The sequence below is a fragment of the Patiria miniata genome, unplaced genomic scaffold, assembly GCF_015706575.1.
Source record: "Patiria miniata isolate m_02_andy unplaced genomic scaffold, ASM1570657v1 HiC_scaffold_8, whole genome shotgun sequence".
Taxonomy (NCBI): Eukaryota; Metazoa; Echinodermata; class Asteroidea; order Valvatida; family Asterinidae; genus Patiria; species Patiria miniata.
This window is the reverse complement of record NW_024037075.1, coordinates 13,872,237-13,888,082: the sequence shown is the minus strand read 5'-3', so window position 1 is coordinate 13,888,082 and position 15,846 is coordinate 13,872,237. Positions and strand designations below refer to the sequence as shown.

The following is a 15,846-nucleotide window of genomic DNA, read 5'->3' as shown; positions in this document are numbered from 1 at the left end:
AGTGTACAGGGATAATAATTTGTTTTCTGTTTGATGTTTTCCAGTGAGTTCTTTACTTACAAGTCTGGTTTGGTGACCACTGAGTCGATCACCGTTCCTGGGGATGGGTTGACGAGATTTCCTTGGTTCAAGGAGCAAAATCTATTGTTGATTCGCTTCTTAACGACGACCACAGCCCACTTAGGGCTGTACACAAACAATCAAAGACAACATTTATTGGCACAATTGTCTATCATGACATGAGACACTAGTAAATGGCACTTCTATGACAAAAAGCAAAATGTGAAAGATTCAAAACGAAAATATAATTTGAGGCAACAACACAGATATACCATGTAACATATTTTGTTGGCAGAGTTGTATAGTCCTAATTTTGTGACTTGAATTGAGTCGAGTTATTTCATAGTAGTGACTTGAGTTGAGTCTAGTAATTTTAAAGAAGTGACTCGAGTCGAGTCGAGTCATTAGGTTGAAAATTTCAAAATGAAACTTGAAAAGAAGAACAATAATCTGAATTCTTTTAAGGTGTAGTCTACGTGGATCAAAAAGAATAGAAAACACAGAAAGTAAAAGGCAACAAGATCGTCGCATCATGAACATGATGAACCATTTCCACATTAGAAAAAATGTGATTGATTTTCCTTGAAATCAGTTAAATTTGTTTTTGATATGCCTTTATTTGAACACAAATTTCAAAACTTTTTTGAAAATCAAACCAATACTTACCAGGGATAAACTTAGGATTCCAAGCTTTAAAATTATATAAAAATAATGGCAGTACGTGTTTTAACAGTGACGCTAGAGCCTCGCAAAAATAGGTTGCGGGCATTTTGGGATGTACTGTAGTTTAGTCCATCACAAGTCCATCACAAGCCACGTCACAAGCTGTTCAAACGAAATCTAAGACAAACATTCCTTTTTCACTGTCTATGCTTGCGACTGGACTTGTCTGATGGACAGGTGACGGACTCAACTACGACACCAGTGAGAGTGCTCAACCTACCTATAGTCTGTTCCTATCATCCTGAAGGTATCAATCACTTGCGGTAGTTCATACTCCACCACAGCCGGCAGTTGCCCATCGCCGACGCCATCGCGATAGATGATGACTCTCTCGGGCAACTTACCGTTGATTTCTTTAAACTTCCTCAATGCGCCTAAACAAAAAAAATATACATGCAGGGAAATGACCAGCAGCATAACCAGGGGAGGAGCAGACTGGCAGATTGCAGTGGACCTTTATCAAGCTGCCACCATTTCGGTCATGTTCCCTGTATCCAATAACACTACTGAATGATAATGTTTTTGTGCAAAAAGGAACCAGACTATTTTTCTTTCCAGCCTCGCTTTGGTTGCGTTGATTTGAATGGGAAAAAATCAAGATAACTGCAACCTGATAATGGTGTATAGCATCGAGATTTGAAGCAAAATTGAGACGTTGACAGAAGCAAAATTGGGACGGAAAAATTAAGCTATTTCACACTCAAAGCATGTGTGCTCCCATCATATACTTACTTGTCATGCAGACTTTGAGACCATCAATGAGCTCCTGTCCTGTGTGCTGGAATGTACATCGTGAAAAGTACCTGTAAACACAATAACATGGCGAGCGACAGTGGATATTTTAAAAGGTCCATAGGATCATTTTGTGTGCAATTCTTTTCGTTTGAAGAAAAAAAGATTAATATCAAAGAAAGGTGCATAACAACAAAAATTGTTTGAGTTTTCAGCTCAGTGGATACTATTTATTTTGAGAAAACAGAGAAAATGTATGCACAATTCGTTGGGGTCTAGTAACTGGATTCACCTTTTTTGAACCACCTTGAAAGACTGTTTTCTTCAGAATGACACAATTTCATGCAGAATTATTTCAAACGGTAAAGATGCGTCAAGTGACGCATTTTTTGGAAGTTTCTGTTAGTAGTTGGTTTGTAATTCAGCAAATTTTGGATTGTATCAAGCAAGAAGTATGGAATTGGGATGTGATTCAGAACAACTACTAATATTATTTACTGCCTGCTAGCGACATTGTCCATGCTAAATGTGATGTTGTCTGCTCCTCATGTGTACAGCTGCAGTAACCACTAGGTTCCAGTTACTTAAGCTGTGCAGCCTACTTTGCTTAAGACTGCATGAAAAGTAACACTGTGAAATAATGACCAAATAGTGTACTCACCTACTAAGGTCATGATTCATGGAAGCGACAAAGCCACCAACAGAGCGCCCTCTAGTGGCGGAGTCGTGATAAGAGTCGATTCCTACCACCATCATCAACATTTTGGACTGAAAGTAATAAATGGAAAGACAAACAGAAAGACAAAGCTATTTAACTTCTGTAGAACACCAATTCATTGTATTGCAAGCACGCATCGATACATGAATTCACTGGAACTTGTAAAATAAACTCAAAACTGTAATAGGGTGCATGTAAAACTATCTGCACAAAGCAACTAACTTACAAAAAGTGAAACATTTACATAAAATGTAAAGGAATCTCCAGCTCTTTATTTGGCTGTGTAGATTGACAAATTTTCACAATAAGATAAAGATTTATAGTAGCACTACATGTATGTGACCGATCTCTTTTATGAGTTTGTCAGGTTCTGAAAAGAACCGCGGAGAAACTCAACGTTTTGGACAGTATGCTCTGCCTGTCGTCAGGAGACAGAGCATACTACATGTATACATAATATCTTCACAACTCGGAAAATGTTGCTAACAATGAAGCAGTTTCTCACAAATGGCCAACACGGATGAATTTGGGAGCACTTTTTAAAATCGTTTTTGCAAGTTTCTACTTGAATTAATGGTCATGTTTTAAAGGTTTCTCTGCAGCCCCTTTAAAAATTGGAACCTTTTTTTGTGACTCCGTTACAAAACCCTAGTGTGTTCCTGATTAATTTTTTATGCAACGATAGTAAGGCCGCAGTCTGAGAACCAGACACCACATTTATCTACTGCACTTTATTCACATAACATTGTAATACACTTATTTTTACATGCAATACACTGTATTTACTGCAAAGTGCTGAGGTGGTTTTGGGCGGTATAAGTAGTTAACAGGTAGGGTGCTTTGGGGTGGTACAGGGACTAAAGAATTAAGATGGCATTAACTCATGTCTAAGCCTGCCGTTAACAATGAAAATGTTTGCCAAAAATTTCTCATTTGGATACAAACATAAAATAACTGCCAACATTGATGTATTTGAGAAACAACCTTGTTTTGAATGTCGCGTTAAAACTGTCAATATTTTGGACATGATTACAAAAAATGAATAAAGAACATTAGGCTCATACATATTCATGAAATTGAATACCATTGTATGACTTACTGGAATTAAAACTGTCCACAACTCTCCGCCCATCTTGCAGTTAATTTGCATAGCAATCTTGGTAGCTACGGACATGACGGTCTGTTTCTTGTTGATAGTGCGACCCACAATGCACTGGCTGGGTACCGGGGCCTCTAGACAGCAGAACTTCTTGATGGCGTCATAGCGATCCTTACGAATAGTTGGTAGGATACACACAACCTGGGTAACAGTGGAACAAAAAAGTAAACAAAATTCTGAATACTACTGGTAAAAGTGCTTATTAGGCTTTGTGAAAGTAAGGCAATTAGGCGACTGAGCATGCAAGTTCACTTCAAAAAACAGCTTCCAATGACATTTGATGGGAATACTAGCCTTGATCATGACCAAGTCTGTCTACTTGTTCCCGTAACAAGCGGCCGCTACCGTACAGCATATATTAGCCTGATTTGCGTACCCGTTGTACTGTACATGTGAATTGCCACAACACTGCGCCGTGCACAGTAGCCTCAACGATCCCCTTGCTTATCTGCACGCTTAATTACGCCCCACACACACATATCTAACTTTTCCCCAACAGTCGAGGCAAAAGACAGCCTTGAAGCAAAGTATATGCTCACTATAATAAGTAGTTCAGGCTATAGTAAACAGTCTTCTCTCAGGGAACAAGTAGACAGACTTGGTCAAGGCTATGGGAGTACAGGCTTTCAAGTCATAATTGAGAAGGCAGCCTTTAATCACACTCACCATCTGTGTCTGGGGACTCAAGTTCTGTCGGATAGCACGAATGAAGCTTTCAGTGCGGTCATCACGTAACTCACATCTACAGAATACCAAAAAAAGGAAAGGAGAGAAAAAGGAAAGCAAATAAATTCCGCACTTCAAAAACCTTAAAGTTTTGCAAAGCCACTTTAGTCAATCGAGTTGGCATCCACACTTCAAAATCTGTTGAGGTAATCTTCTGTGGAGCACGGAAACCCTGCACAATGTTTTGGTGTGGTTAAGCTCATGGCAAGCAGGCAGATTCAGTCATGCTTCACTGCTCTACACAGTGCAGTTTTTTGCAACTTGAGACTCAGACTCGGACTCGACCAAATTGCTTCCAAACCTGGACTCAGACTCGAACCAATTACTTCCAAACTTGGACTCAGACTTGTTCCAATTGCTTCCAAACTTGGACTCAGACTCGACCCAACTGCTTCCAAACTTGGACTCAGACTTGAACCAACTGCTTCCAAACCTAGACTCAGACTCGACCCTATTGCTTCCAAACTTGGACTCAGACTCGACCCCATCACTTCCAAACTTGGACTTGGACTCGACCTAACTGCTTCTAAATTTGGACTCAGACTCGACCCAATTGCTTCCAAACTTAGACTCACAGACTCGACCCTATTGCTTCCAAACTTGGACTCAGACTCGACCCAATTACTTCCACACGTGGACTCAAACTCGACCCAATTGCTTCCAAACTTGGACTCAGACGTGACCCAATCGCTTCCAAATTTGGACTCACAGACTCGACCCTATTGCTTCCAAACTTGGACTCAGACTCGACCCAATTACTTCCACACGTGGACTCAAACTCGACCCAATTGCTTCCAAACTTGGACTCAGACCCGACCCAATTGCTTCCAAACTTGGACTCACAGACTCGACCCTATTGCTTCCAAACTTGGACTCAGACTCGACCCAATTACTTCCACACGTGAACTCAAACTCGACCCAATTGCTTCCAAACTTGGACTCAGACTCGACCCAATTGCTTCCAAATTTGGATTCAGACTCGACCCAATTGCCTCAACACCTGGAGTTGGACTCGACTCAAATAACTTGACTAACAATCTTGTAAACAGCCTTACATTAAGGGTGGTCTGGTTTCCATTCCCAAACGCGTCGCCACTGTGTTGAAGGCGTTCAGGAATTCCATGGCGTTCTTGCTATCACGCGCTGTGTAGATCAGCAGCCAGTTGTGCAGACCAATACAGCTCAGCAGATCCTTCCGCAGATCTCTGCTCCACTCTGCATTCTCACCCAAGGAAATCTCCTGTTGGTGTTTACAGGCATATAGGATTATTTTCTTTTCATGCATTTTGTTCAAAATTCCAAAGAAGAATGTCCAAAATTTAAGCTGTTGAAGTTTCAGCTGTGGATATTACACTTTGCGAGAAAACAGTGAAAAACCATGCACAACGTTTTGATAATGAAACACTATTTTGTCTACAGATCTTGTTATTTTCCAAAAAATCAGTCAATTGACTGATCGTTGGATATCACCTACATTTCTTGATTTCTTCTAAATGACAGCAAGCCAGACAAAACAATTTTACAGATTGTTTAGTACCAGTACAATCTTTAATCCAAGTAAGCATTTCAATGATAATTCAGAAGGTTACTTTTGAGACAAATGCAAATAATCCTCTATGCCTTTAAGAAGCGCTGACAACGATCATTTATAAGCAAACGAAACATAGTACTGATTTCACAAATCTTATTATTCCAATGCCTGTTCTTTTTCTTTTCAAATACTTTGAGGATTGTTATCAATTACCCAGAAAAGTTTCTAATGATTCAATGTCAGTATAAACCTTGCTCAAAGTGAAGAAAGGACTGGTATCAACTATCCTGAGAAATTATTCCAACTCAAATGCTAAGCTGAAACTTCAAAAGGTTAGTTTTTAGGCACCCTTCTTTAATATGAACACTTTTGTTGCTCCAAAAAAAAAAAGGAAATAGAAAGTATCCAACAAACTTTTCTAGCCGATTTCACCACAAATGTTTCGTGTTGTCAAATTCACTTCGCATTCACAAAAACTACATGTAACTTAAAAACTGGTCTTCAGCTTGACGTCCCAATCTCTTTGTCAGACTCACATTCTTTCCCTGGTGACCGGTGAGGATTTTCTCCCGATCCATGATGCGAGCGTTGATCCTGACTGGCTGAGCTTCAAAGCTCACCTGCCACTTTTGCAGGTAAGTACTCGCCTCTTGATTCCTGAAAGAAGGTTAAGAACACAGGTCACAAATCATTATTTTTCTGGGCCCGAATCAAATATTTTTGCGATTTTGGCATTCATTTTTGCCATTGACAAGCTATGTTTTCAATTACCAGCAAAGGTCCAGTCTATGCACTGAGTATACAGTGTTTATACATCTGTGAAGGGCAAAACCTAATATTAAAAGTCCACTCTGTAAAGCATACACATTATTATATTTCATGTCACCAGTATTGTGGTTGAGTCACTTCAGGGTCGAGTCCGAGTCGGAGTCTCAAGTCAATGGACCGATCCAGTAAGCACCGCCCCATTGTATTCTGACCAATCACAGCCGTGATTTATGTCCGACGTGCGTGCACAAAAGTCCGAAATGCGTGCACGCGTGTATGATGTGCGCGGCAGGAAAATGCAGTGTGGCATTGGAGAGGAGCACGTGTTAATTTGCCCACGTGCGCAGTGGGAGGGGCTTACTGGATCGGTCCATTGGGTCGTGGCTGAGTCCAAATCCAAGTCCAAGCGACGAGTCATTTGATTCTAGTTTGAGTCCGAGTAACATTTATATAAAATGGATGAAATATCTATGGATCAATGGATTTGAAGAAAGCGATTGGGTCAAGTAGACATGATCACCATGGAGTCCAACCCTCGAGTTGGGGGGCGGACTATAAACAGATGGATGATGGATGGATGTGAATCAGGATGGACTCACTTAAAGTGATATGTAATATATGAGATGTCGCAGGATATAGGGAGGGGTGCATTTAATGACAAACTGTCATCATTTACAACACCACCTGGAGTGAGGTGTGGTACATTTCATGTGCTTAACGTTCTTTAGTGTTACTGAAATGTTACTTCTGGGGGAAAAAAGAAATATGCTTAAATGGTTTGTTTTTGGTGTAAATAAATATATGATTCACTGCTCACGAGTCCGGAGTCATTAGTGTCAAATCAGAGTCATGATGGCCGAGTCTGAATCCAAGCCCAAGTCTTTTGCCTATGTGACTCGAGTCGAGTCAGAGTCAACAAAATTGCGACTTGAGACAGACTTGAATACGAGTCCTGGGCTCCAGTTCTACATCACTGGATGTCACTGAGTCAAAATAAATACACTCACACGCTGGGCAGGTTATTTTTGTGTAAAGTGCTGGCTTACTGTTAAAATGGCGCACAAAAGTTTTGCTGAATGTAGATTACCATCAATTGTTATTTAACAAAATTTTTCCGGATGTAAGGAAAAATAAACCTTACTGACCTGGGAAAGCTGCCGATGAAGTTGGTCAGCTCTTTCATGCGGACGTTGGGCGTGATGCGAGTGTACACAGACAGGTCCTTCATGACGTGGAAATCACTGCGCATAGCTTCGCTGAGCCCCGTCAGGGTACACAGCTCAGGGATCAGGTGGATGTGATCAATCATTCCCCGGCGCTGATCCTATTGCAATAAAAAAACACAAATAAATCTGCCTGTGATTATGGACTGGCTCCTGGTCCTTACTTTGTGGTTGACGGGCGAGTGTTGTGTGAAATTTGGACTCTATGAAATACAGATACATTAGTTGTATTACGCATGCCTAATAGTGAAGATAATTAGGACAGTGACAGATTTAATGTTCTATTCAACGAGGCGAAGCTGAGTTGAATGGAACACTCCATCTTTCAACGAATGAAAATATTCTCACAATAGCACGAATGCAAGATATTCATTATTTGTTTTGTATAACAACCAATTAGATCTTTGTCATTTGATTGGAGGATAAGATTTGAAGAACAAACAAAACTCACAAAAGTGCACCATATCCACTACTTTTTTCAGCTTGGTCAAGGCTAACAGAGGTTTAAAAGTCAAATCATTGACCATAATGAAAATCAACATTGTAATTTCTTAATCCAATGCAAAAAAAACCCCATCTTTGCAACTGCATCAACTTCAAAGGCAAGTTTTGTACTGCCTTTATGCATGATAATGGTTTAAATAGCGCAAAGATTGTATAGCGTCGGGCCGCTGCGCGTCGTAGAGTACGCGCGGCGTGCAATAGATCGAAAGGGATGGGACAAAAATGCAGGGTGAATGGAACCAAAAATGAACGGTTATGACATAGGCCGTGCAATGGTTTGTTTATTGAATGCCCCTTAACCTACAATCCTCCAATCAAATGACAAGGATTTACTTGGGTGTTATATAATGCGCTTTCAATAAGATCTGAAATAACTCACCCTTTTCTTTGGATTGCTGACCAGCAGTGGCTGTCCTAGATCACTGATATTTAGCCCGTACGCGTCCCGGTAGTACTGGGCGTAGGTTATTTTAGTGCCGTCCAACTTGTCGAATGTGTTCATGGGATCGATATTAAAGTCGATGTCGTCCACTCGGTAGGTCTTGTTGTTGTACCTGAATGACAGCCATGCAGAATTTATTTGGTTACTTTTTTATCCAACCCCAACCTCTCTCAGTCCACTGATCTTATCAACCAGGCATGCAACTGGGAAGTCACAAAAAAAGAGGAAATTGAAATCTTTCCAAGACTTTGAACAATGTTTTTCTAGTGAAAAAAAGAGGAAATCAGCTGATCCGAAGAAAAGTTGCATGCCTGATCAACTGATCTCAACCTAACTGATCCAAACAACTGATCCAAACCCAACTGATCCAAACCAACTGATCCAAACTCAACTGATCTCAACCCAACTGATCCAAACCCAACTGATCCAAACCCAACTGATCCAAACCAACTGATCCAAACCCAACTGATCCAAACCAACTGATCCAAACCCAACTGATCCAAACCAACTGATCCAAACCCAACTGATCCAAACCCAACTGATCCAAACCCAACTGATCCAAACCCAACTGATCCAAACCAACTGATCCAAACCCAACTGATCCAAACCCAACTGATCCAAACCCAACTGATCCAAACCCAACTGATCCAAACCCAACTGATCCAAACCCAACTGATCCAAACCCAACTTCTCTCAACCCAACTGATCTCAACCCAACTGATCCAAACCAACTGATCCAAACCAACTGATCCAAACCCAACTGATCCAAACCCAACTGATCCAAACCCAACTGATCCAAACCAACTGATCTCAACCCAACTGATCCAAACCAACGGATCCAAACCCAACTGATCTCAACCAACTGATCCAAACCCAACTGATCTCAACCCAATTGATCTCAACCCAACTGATCCAAACCCAACTGATCCAAACCAACTGATCCAAACCAACTGATCCAAACCAACTGATCCAACCCAACTGATCCAACCCAACTGATCCAAACCCAACTGATCCAAACCCAACTGATCCAAACCAACTGATCCAAACCCAACTGATCCAAACCAACTGATCCAAACCCAACTGATCCAAACCAACTGATCCAAACCCAACTGATCCAAACCCAACTGATCCAAACCCAACTGATCCAAACCCAACTGATCCAAACCAACTGATCCAAACCCAACTGATCCAAACCCAACTGATCCAAACCCAACTGATCCAAACCCAACTGATCCAAACCCAACTGATCCAAACCCAACTGATCCAAACCCAACTTCTCTCAACCCAACTGATCTCAACCCAACTGATCCAAACCAACTGATCCAAACCAACTGATCCAAACCCAACTGATCCAAACCCAACTGATCCAAACCCAACTGATCCAAACCAACTGATCTCAACCCAACTGATCCAAACCAACGGATCCAAACCCAACTGATCTCAACCAACTGATCCAAACCCAACTGATCTCAACCCAATTGATCTCAACCCAACTGATCCAAACCCAACTGATCCAAACCAACTGATCCAAACCAACTGATCCAAACCAACTGATCCAAACCAACTGATCCAACCCAACTGATCCAACCCAACTGATCCAAACCCAACTGATCCAAACCCAACTGATCCAAACCAACTGATCCAAACCCAACTGATCCAAACCAACTGATCCAAACCCAACTGATCCAAACCCAACTGATCCAAACCCAACTGATCCAAACCCAACTGATCCAAACCCAACTGATCCAAACCCAACTGATCCAAACCAACTTATCCAAACCCAACTGATCTCAACCCAACTGATCTCAACCCAACTGATCCAAACCCAACTGATCCAAACCCAACTGATCCAAACCAACTGATCCAAACCCAACTGATCCAAACCACCTGATCCAAACCCAACTGATCCAAACCCAACTGATCCAAACCCAACTGATCCAAACCCAACTGATCCAAACCCAACTGATCCAAACCCAACTGATCTCAACCCAACTGATCCAAACCCAACTGATCTCAACCCAACTGATCTCAACTCAACTGATCTCAACCCAACTGATCCAAACCCAACTGATCCAAACCCAACTGATCCAAACCAACTGATCTCAACCCAACTGATCCAAACAAACTGATCCAAACCCAACTGATCCAAACCAACTGATCCAAATCCAATTGATCTCAACCCAACTGATCCAAACCCAACTGATCCAAACCCAACTGATCCAAACCAACTGATCCAAACCCAACTGATCCAAACCAACTGATCCAAACCCAACTGATCCAAACCAACTGATCCAAACCCAACTGATCCAAACCCAACTGATCCAAACTCAACTGATCTCAACCCAACTGATCTCAATTGACCGATCACAACCCAACTGATCTCAACCAAACTGCTCTTAACCCACCTGACCTTGACCTATTTGATCCAAACCCAACTGATCCAAACCCAACTGATCCAAACCAACTGGTCTCAACCCAACTGATCCAAACCAACGGATCCAAACCCAACTGATCTCAACCAACTGATCCAAACCCAACTTCTCTCAACCCAACTGATCTCAACTCAACTGATCTCAACCCAACTGATCCAAACCCAACTGATCCAAACCCAACTGATCCAAACCAACTGATCTCAACCCAACTGATCCAAACCAACTGATCCAAACCCAACTGATCCAAACCCAACTGATCCAAACCCAAGTGATCTCAACCCAACTGATCTCAATTGACCGATCACAACCCAACTGATCCAAACCCAACTGATCCAAACCCAACTGATCCAAACCCAACTTCTCTCAACCCAACTGATCTCAACTCAACTGATCTCAACCCAACTGATCCCAACCCAACTGATCCAAACCCAACTGATCCAAACCAACTGATCTCAACCCAACTGATCCAAACCAACTGATCCAAACCCAACTGATCCAAACCCAACTGATCCAAACTCAACTGATCTCAACCCAACTGATCTCAATTGACCGATCACAACCCAACTGATCTCAACCAAACTGCTCTTAACCCACCTGACCTTGACCTATTTGATCCAAACCCAACTTCTCTCAATCCACTGATCACAACCCAACTGATCTCAATCCACTAATATCCAATGCCGTAGCCAGGGTTCTCATCCTAGGGGGGTGGGGGGGGGTACATTTGGGGCGGGGCTTGAGGTTACAAAGGTAGACAAGGTTTTTCCACTGGACACCCGCCCTCTGTACAACCAAATAGTGTGGGGGGGGGGGGGGGGGAGGAGTGACACTATCTTCCCATGGGGGGGGGGGGGCGTTCAAAATGTATATCATGGCTACATTAGACAATAACTACCGCTATTCGCTTCTAAGGGACGTTTACAATAAACAGCCACTCGCCAAAAAAAAAGTTTCGCTTTTGAAAGTTTCACAGAAAAAAGGGACTTTATGTTCTTTCAGCTAATCGTGGTAACTCATATGGCTGTGCTTTCTCCGGATGCCAAATTTTCTGTGTTTTTTTTATGGGGGGGGGGGGGGTGGGTGCCCCCCCCCACACCCCCCTTTAGTCATTGCTTATATCACCCAAAACTAATCTAAACCCAAACACCATCCATTCACTGATAATCTCAACCCAACTGATCCCAACCTAGGCCGACCCAACCCTACCAAACCAAATCAAGCCAAAGCCAATTCAACTAAACGGAACTAAACCGAAATGATCTAAAGTCAACCAGGTCATACTCAAACAAACAAAATTGAACTGAATCAATGCAAACCAAATCAAACACAACTGAGTTGATACGAACTGAACCGAACCAAACCATTCCGATCTCAACCATACCAAAGTGATTAGAACGGAACCGAACAGAACCGAATACATCGGACTAAAAAAAACCAAACTCAAGTGAACTGAACTGATATACAAGGTGAGTCAAAAGAAAAAGAAACCCAAATGTCGGGATAATTGTTTTAGTGAAGTTCTGCATGTAGCACTTTCAAAATCTAGGATATGAAAGCCCAATTCATATAAAGCTTTCTTTTGAGTACAAGAATCATTCAAATCACTCATGCAATTTTCAAGTTAGGGAAATTTAAACACAACCACTGTTTTAAAGTTCTGTCCATGGATCACAAAAAGGTAAGCGTTCTTTCAGCAAAACGAAACTGAATCACATATAGGGATGTGAAAGAACGCACACCTTGTTTGTGATCCGTGGACAGAACTTTAAAGCGTTGGTTGTGTTTAAAAATCTGCAACTTGAAAAGTACGAGAGCAATTTGAATTATTCTTGTACTAAAAGAAAGCTTATGAATTCGGCTTTGATATCCTAGATTTAGAAAGTACTACATGCAGAACTTCATGAAAACAACAGTCCCAACATTTGGGTGTTTACTTTTTTTTGACTCACCCTGTATGTACCAAACTTAACCCAATTGAACTGATGGATCTGAAATTGACCACACCTAACTAACTCAATCCAACCAAACAGACCTGATCTGAAACAAACTTAACCAAACAATGCTGTTCCCTTACTTGGTCAGGACAATTTCTCCTGCCAGTACTCTCTTGGCCACATCCGCCCAGCCTGCTCCCTTGGTCTGCTCAATCTCAGCCAGCATGTCCAAGACTGTCTCCGTCCTCAGGATCTTGTGAGAGACGTCCGCCATCAGGAGGACCTCCTGCTCATACTGCAAGATGGAGGTGATGAAACCTGGCAGGAGCTGGATCCTGGAGGGATGAGGGGAGAAATGACGGAGAGAAAGGAGCATCAAGGAAAGGGGAACAATCAACACAATAAAAAACAGTCTTAAAAACTGTGTAAGCATAATCTAATTTGTTTCTGCCATTGTAAACATTTGATCTGCCATATTGTCTCTTTACTCACAAAGTGACAAAAACCTCGAAAATCGATAACTGTTCGATTTTGAGTTTTACTAGCCTTTTTATTATAGTTGTCTCAAGGAACAATTTGACCAAGTTTCAAAGCGAAAAATTGTTTACTTTCTTACTTATTGTAAACAAAATTTGACAAAAAGCCTGAAATCCGTGTTTTTGTTTTTACGAAGTGTAAAAAGTGTAAAATGTTTTCACGAAGTGACAGAAAGTCACCTCGTGGGCAGGGCCGGAGGAACTACACATTGGTCTTCACGCGTCAGGATGGGAGCATACACGTGCGTGCGAACGTTGTTGAAAAAGGACAGACGCGCGTGCGCTCAACTGTCGTATGACGCGTAAAAGTTGCAAGTTTGTTGCATCGACAAAAGTACAAATAAGTAAAGCCTCCGCGATTCATGTTCCCACGAAGTGACAAAAACTGTGTGCAAAGTAATGGGGAAAATATGGGACCCAAAGTATTGATGTTTTCACAAAGCGTAAACAAGTTTTATTAATGAATTACTGTTTAATTTAATTATTTATTTTTAACAAACAACTATGAATCAGCAAAGATCAAATCATAAGCTATGGGACAATGCAAACATTTCCAAATTCTTTTACTGCGAAGTAGTCGAAAATGTCTTTTGAAAAAATAAATAACTTCAAATGCGATTGTTTCTGGATGAACTTTTGTCGATTTTTAAAGTTTTTGTCACTTCGTGAGCAAAGCGACAATATGTGACCTACTGTGGCAAAATGAGGAATGTCCCCCAAAACAATGTAATCAACTCCTGAAATCAATGTTGGTTTTTTTTTTATTTTTGAAAAGCCAAGTTATCCAAGATTCACACTTTGCCTTTTTGTTGGGAACAAATATCCCCAAAAGTTGGAAACTGAAGAACGTTTTCCACTGCCGTTCGCAGCGCAATGTGCATTTCTTTCTTCAAAGCCGTTTTTCTCGAAATGAGGTTGGTAAAATTTGGTGGGACACTGATGAAGTTCCTGCGGCATATCTTGGGAGTACATTAAGCTACAGAAACAAATTTGGTATCATTTGAACGCTAATGATTTACGCTTTAACATGATGTACGTAACTTGAAAAGTCAAAGGGGGGGGGGGAGTTTATTCCTCATTATGATATGGCAGGTGACATATAGCAAGTCTACATAGGCCAACATGTGCAGTGTCAAATTTCCTCACTTTACTACCAAACCTGCAAAAATGAAAGATGTTTTGCAAAATCCACACAAAAGGCTCTCATATTTAATGGCAATCCATATTTCTGCTTCATGGCTCTGTCTATTACTATATACAATCTCCGCCACTTCAAACAATTTTTAAAGAAACTCAAAGCCATGCTGACCTATGGCTACAGATATTTCACATCTACGTTCAACTTACGACATGAGCTAAATGGTTTCACTTACTTGTGTTGCTGGATTTCCCTTTTGGCGTTGGGGTTGAAATAGTTCCGGCCAATCTGCTCAAAACCGACCAATCCAAGAATCCTAAAACAGTGAAAGTAACAATGTGATAAAAAATTGCGAGCACGAATTACGCTTCCCTGAATTCCTTAAAAAAATATACTTCAAAATTGTATCTTTGTTTTTAAGAGGCCATGAACTGAAATTTACACTTGAACATTTTGTGCAATAGCTTAGAAGGCATTTAAAAGGTGCATCTTTGTCACTGTTAACAACCTGTTGATAATTTTGAAAATATTGTATTATTTCCATAAAACTGAAATTAAAATGACAGCAAACTAATTACTTTCCTACTTTTCCACACAGACTCAACTTTCTTCAAAGTTTTGGAGATTTGTCAATAAAATTTGTCATTTTTCACAAAGGAGAATACAAATAATCATTTCTGATTGATTTCTAAGTCAATTCTGACTGATTGTTTCAGCTTTTCGCGGATGGTCATTATTTAGTATGCCATTAAATAAAAACCCTGGGTCTTACGTGTTCTTTAACCCTAATCCTCCAAAATCCTCTGGATGGTTTTTGGAGGATTGAGGATGAATGGTGAAATTTTTGCATCGGGGTGATAAATCAAATTATAGGTTTTGCCCTTCACCGACGTCTAAACACTGTATACTCAGTGTGTTACCTCCGAGTGAAAGTTGGAAAAAATCATTCGAGTGGGACTCGAACTCATGACCTCAAACGTCTGCACTAGAAAGCAGGAGGTTGTGGGTTCGAGTCCCACCTGAGTGATTTTTTCCAACTTTCTCTCGGGAGGTAACACACTGAGTATACAGTGTTTAAATGTCGGTGAAGGGCTAAACCTATAATTTGAGGATGAATGGTGTTTGAGAAACATGAGGATTTTGGAGGATTGAGGATGAATGGTGTTTGGAGGAGGATTTTGGAGGATTGAGGATGAATGCATTTTTTTGTCTGACAATTT

General features: G+C 41.0%; 1 protein-coding gene across 4 annotated transcripts in view; it reads right to left on the bottom strand.

Moving 5' to 3' along the window:
- The window catches only part of LOC119719455 (piwi-like protein 1), a 40,674-nt gene that overhangs the window by 7,691 nt on the left and 17,137 nt on the right, over nucleotides 1-15,846 (bottom strand). For all 4 annotated transcript variants that reach the window (XM_038188920.1, XM_038188919.1, XM_038188922.1 and 1 more), the window contains 12 exons: nucleotides 14,862-14,942; nucleotides 13,093-13,287; nucleotides 8,524-8,698; nucleotides 7,563-7,741; nucleotides 6,186-6,306; nucleotides 5,174-5,358; nucleotides 4,059-4,134; nucleotides 3,333-3,533; nucleotides 2,177-2,283; nucleotides 1,516-1,586; nucleotides 1,004-1,157; nucleotides 61-186 (listed from right to left, as the gene is read on the bottom strand). In XM_038188920.1, coding sequence (XP_038044848.1) covers nucleotides 61-186; nucleotides 1,004-1,157; nucleotides 1,516-1,586; nucleotides 2,177-2,283; nucleotides 3,333-3,533; nucleotides 4,059-4,134; nucleotides 5,174-5,358; nucleotides 6,186-6,306; nucleotides 7,563-7,741; nucleotides 8,524-8,698; nucleotides 13,093-13,287; nucleotides 14,862-14,942 — 1,671 coding nt within the window. The remainder of the gene's footprint in view (nucleotides 1-60; nucleotides 187-1,003; nucleotides 1,158-1,515; nucleotides 1,587-2,176; nucleotides 2,284-3,332; nucleotides 3,534-4,058; nucleotides 4,135-5,173; nucleotides 5,359-6,185; nucleotides 6,307-7,562; nucleotides 7,742-8,523; nucleotides 8,699-13,092; nucleotides 13,288-14,861; nucleotides 14,943-15,846) is intronic.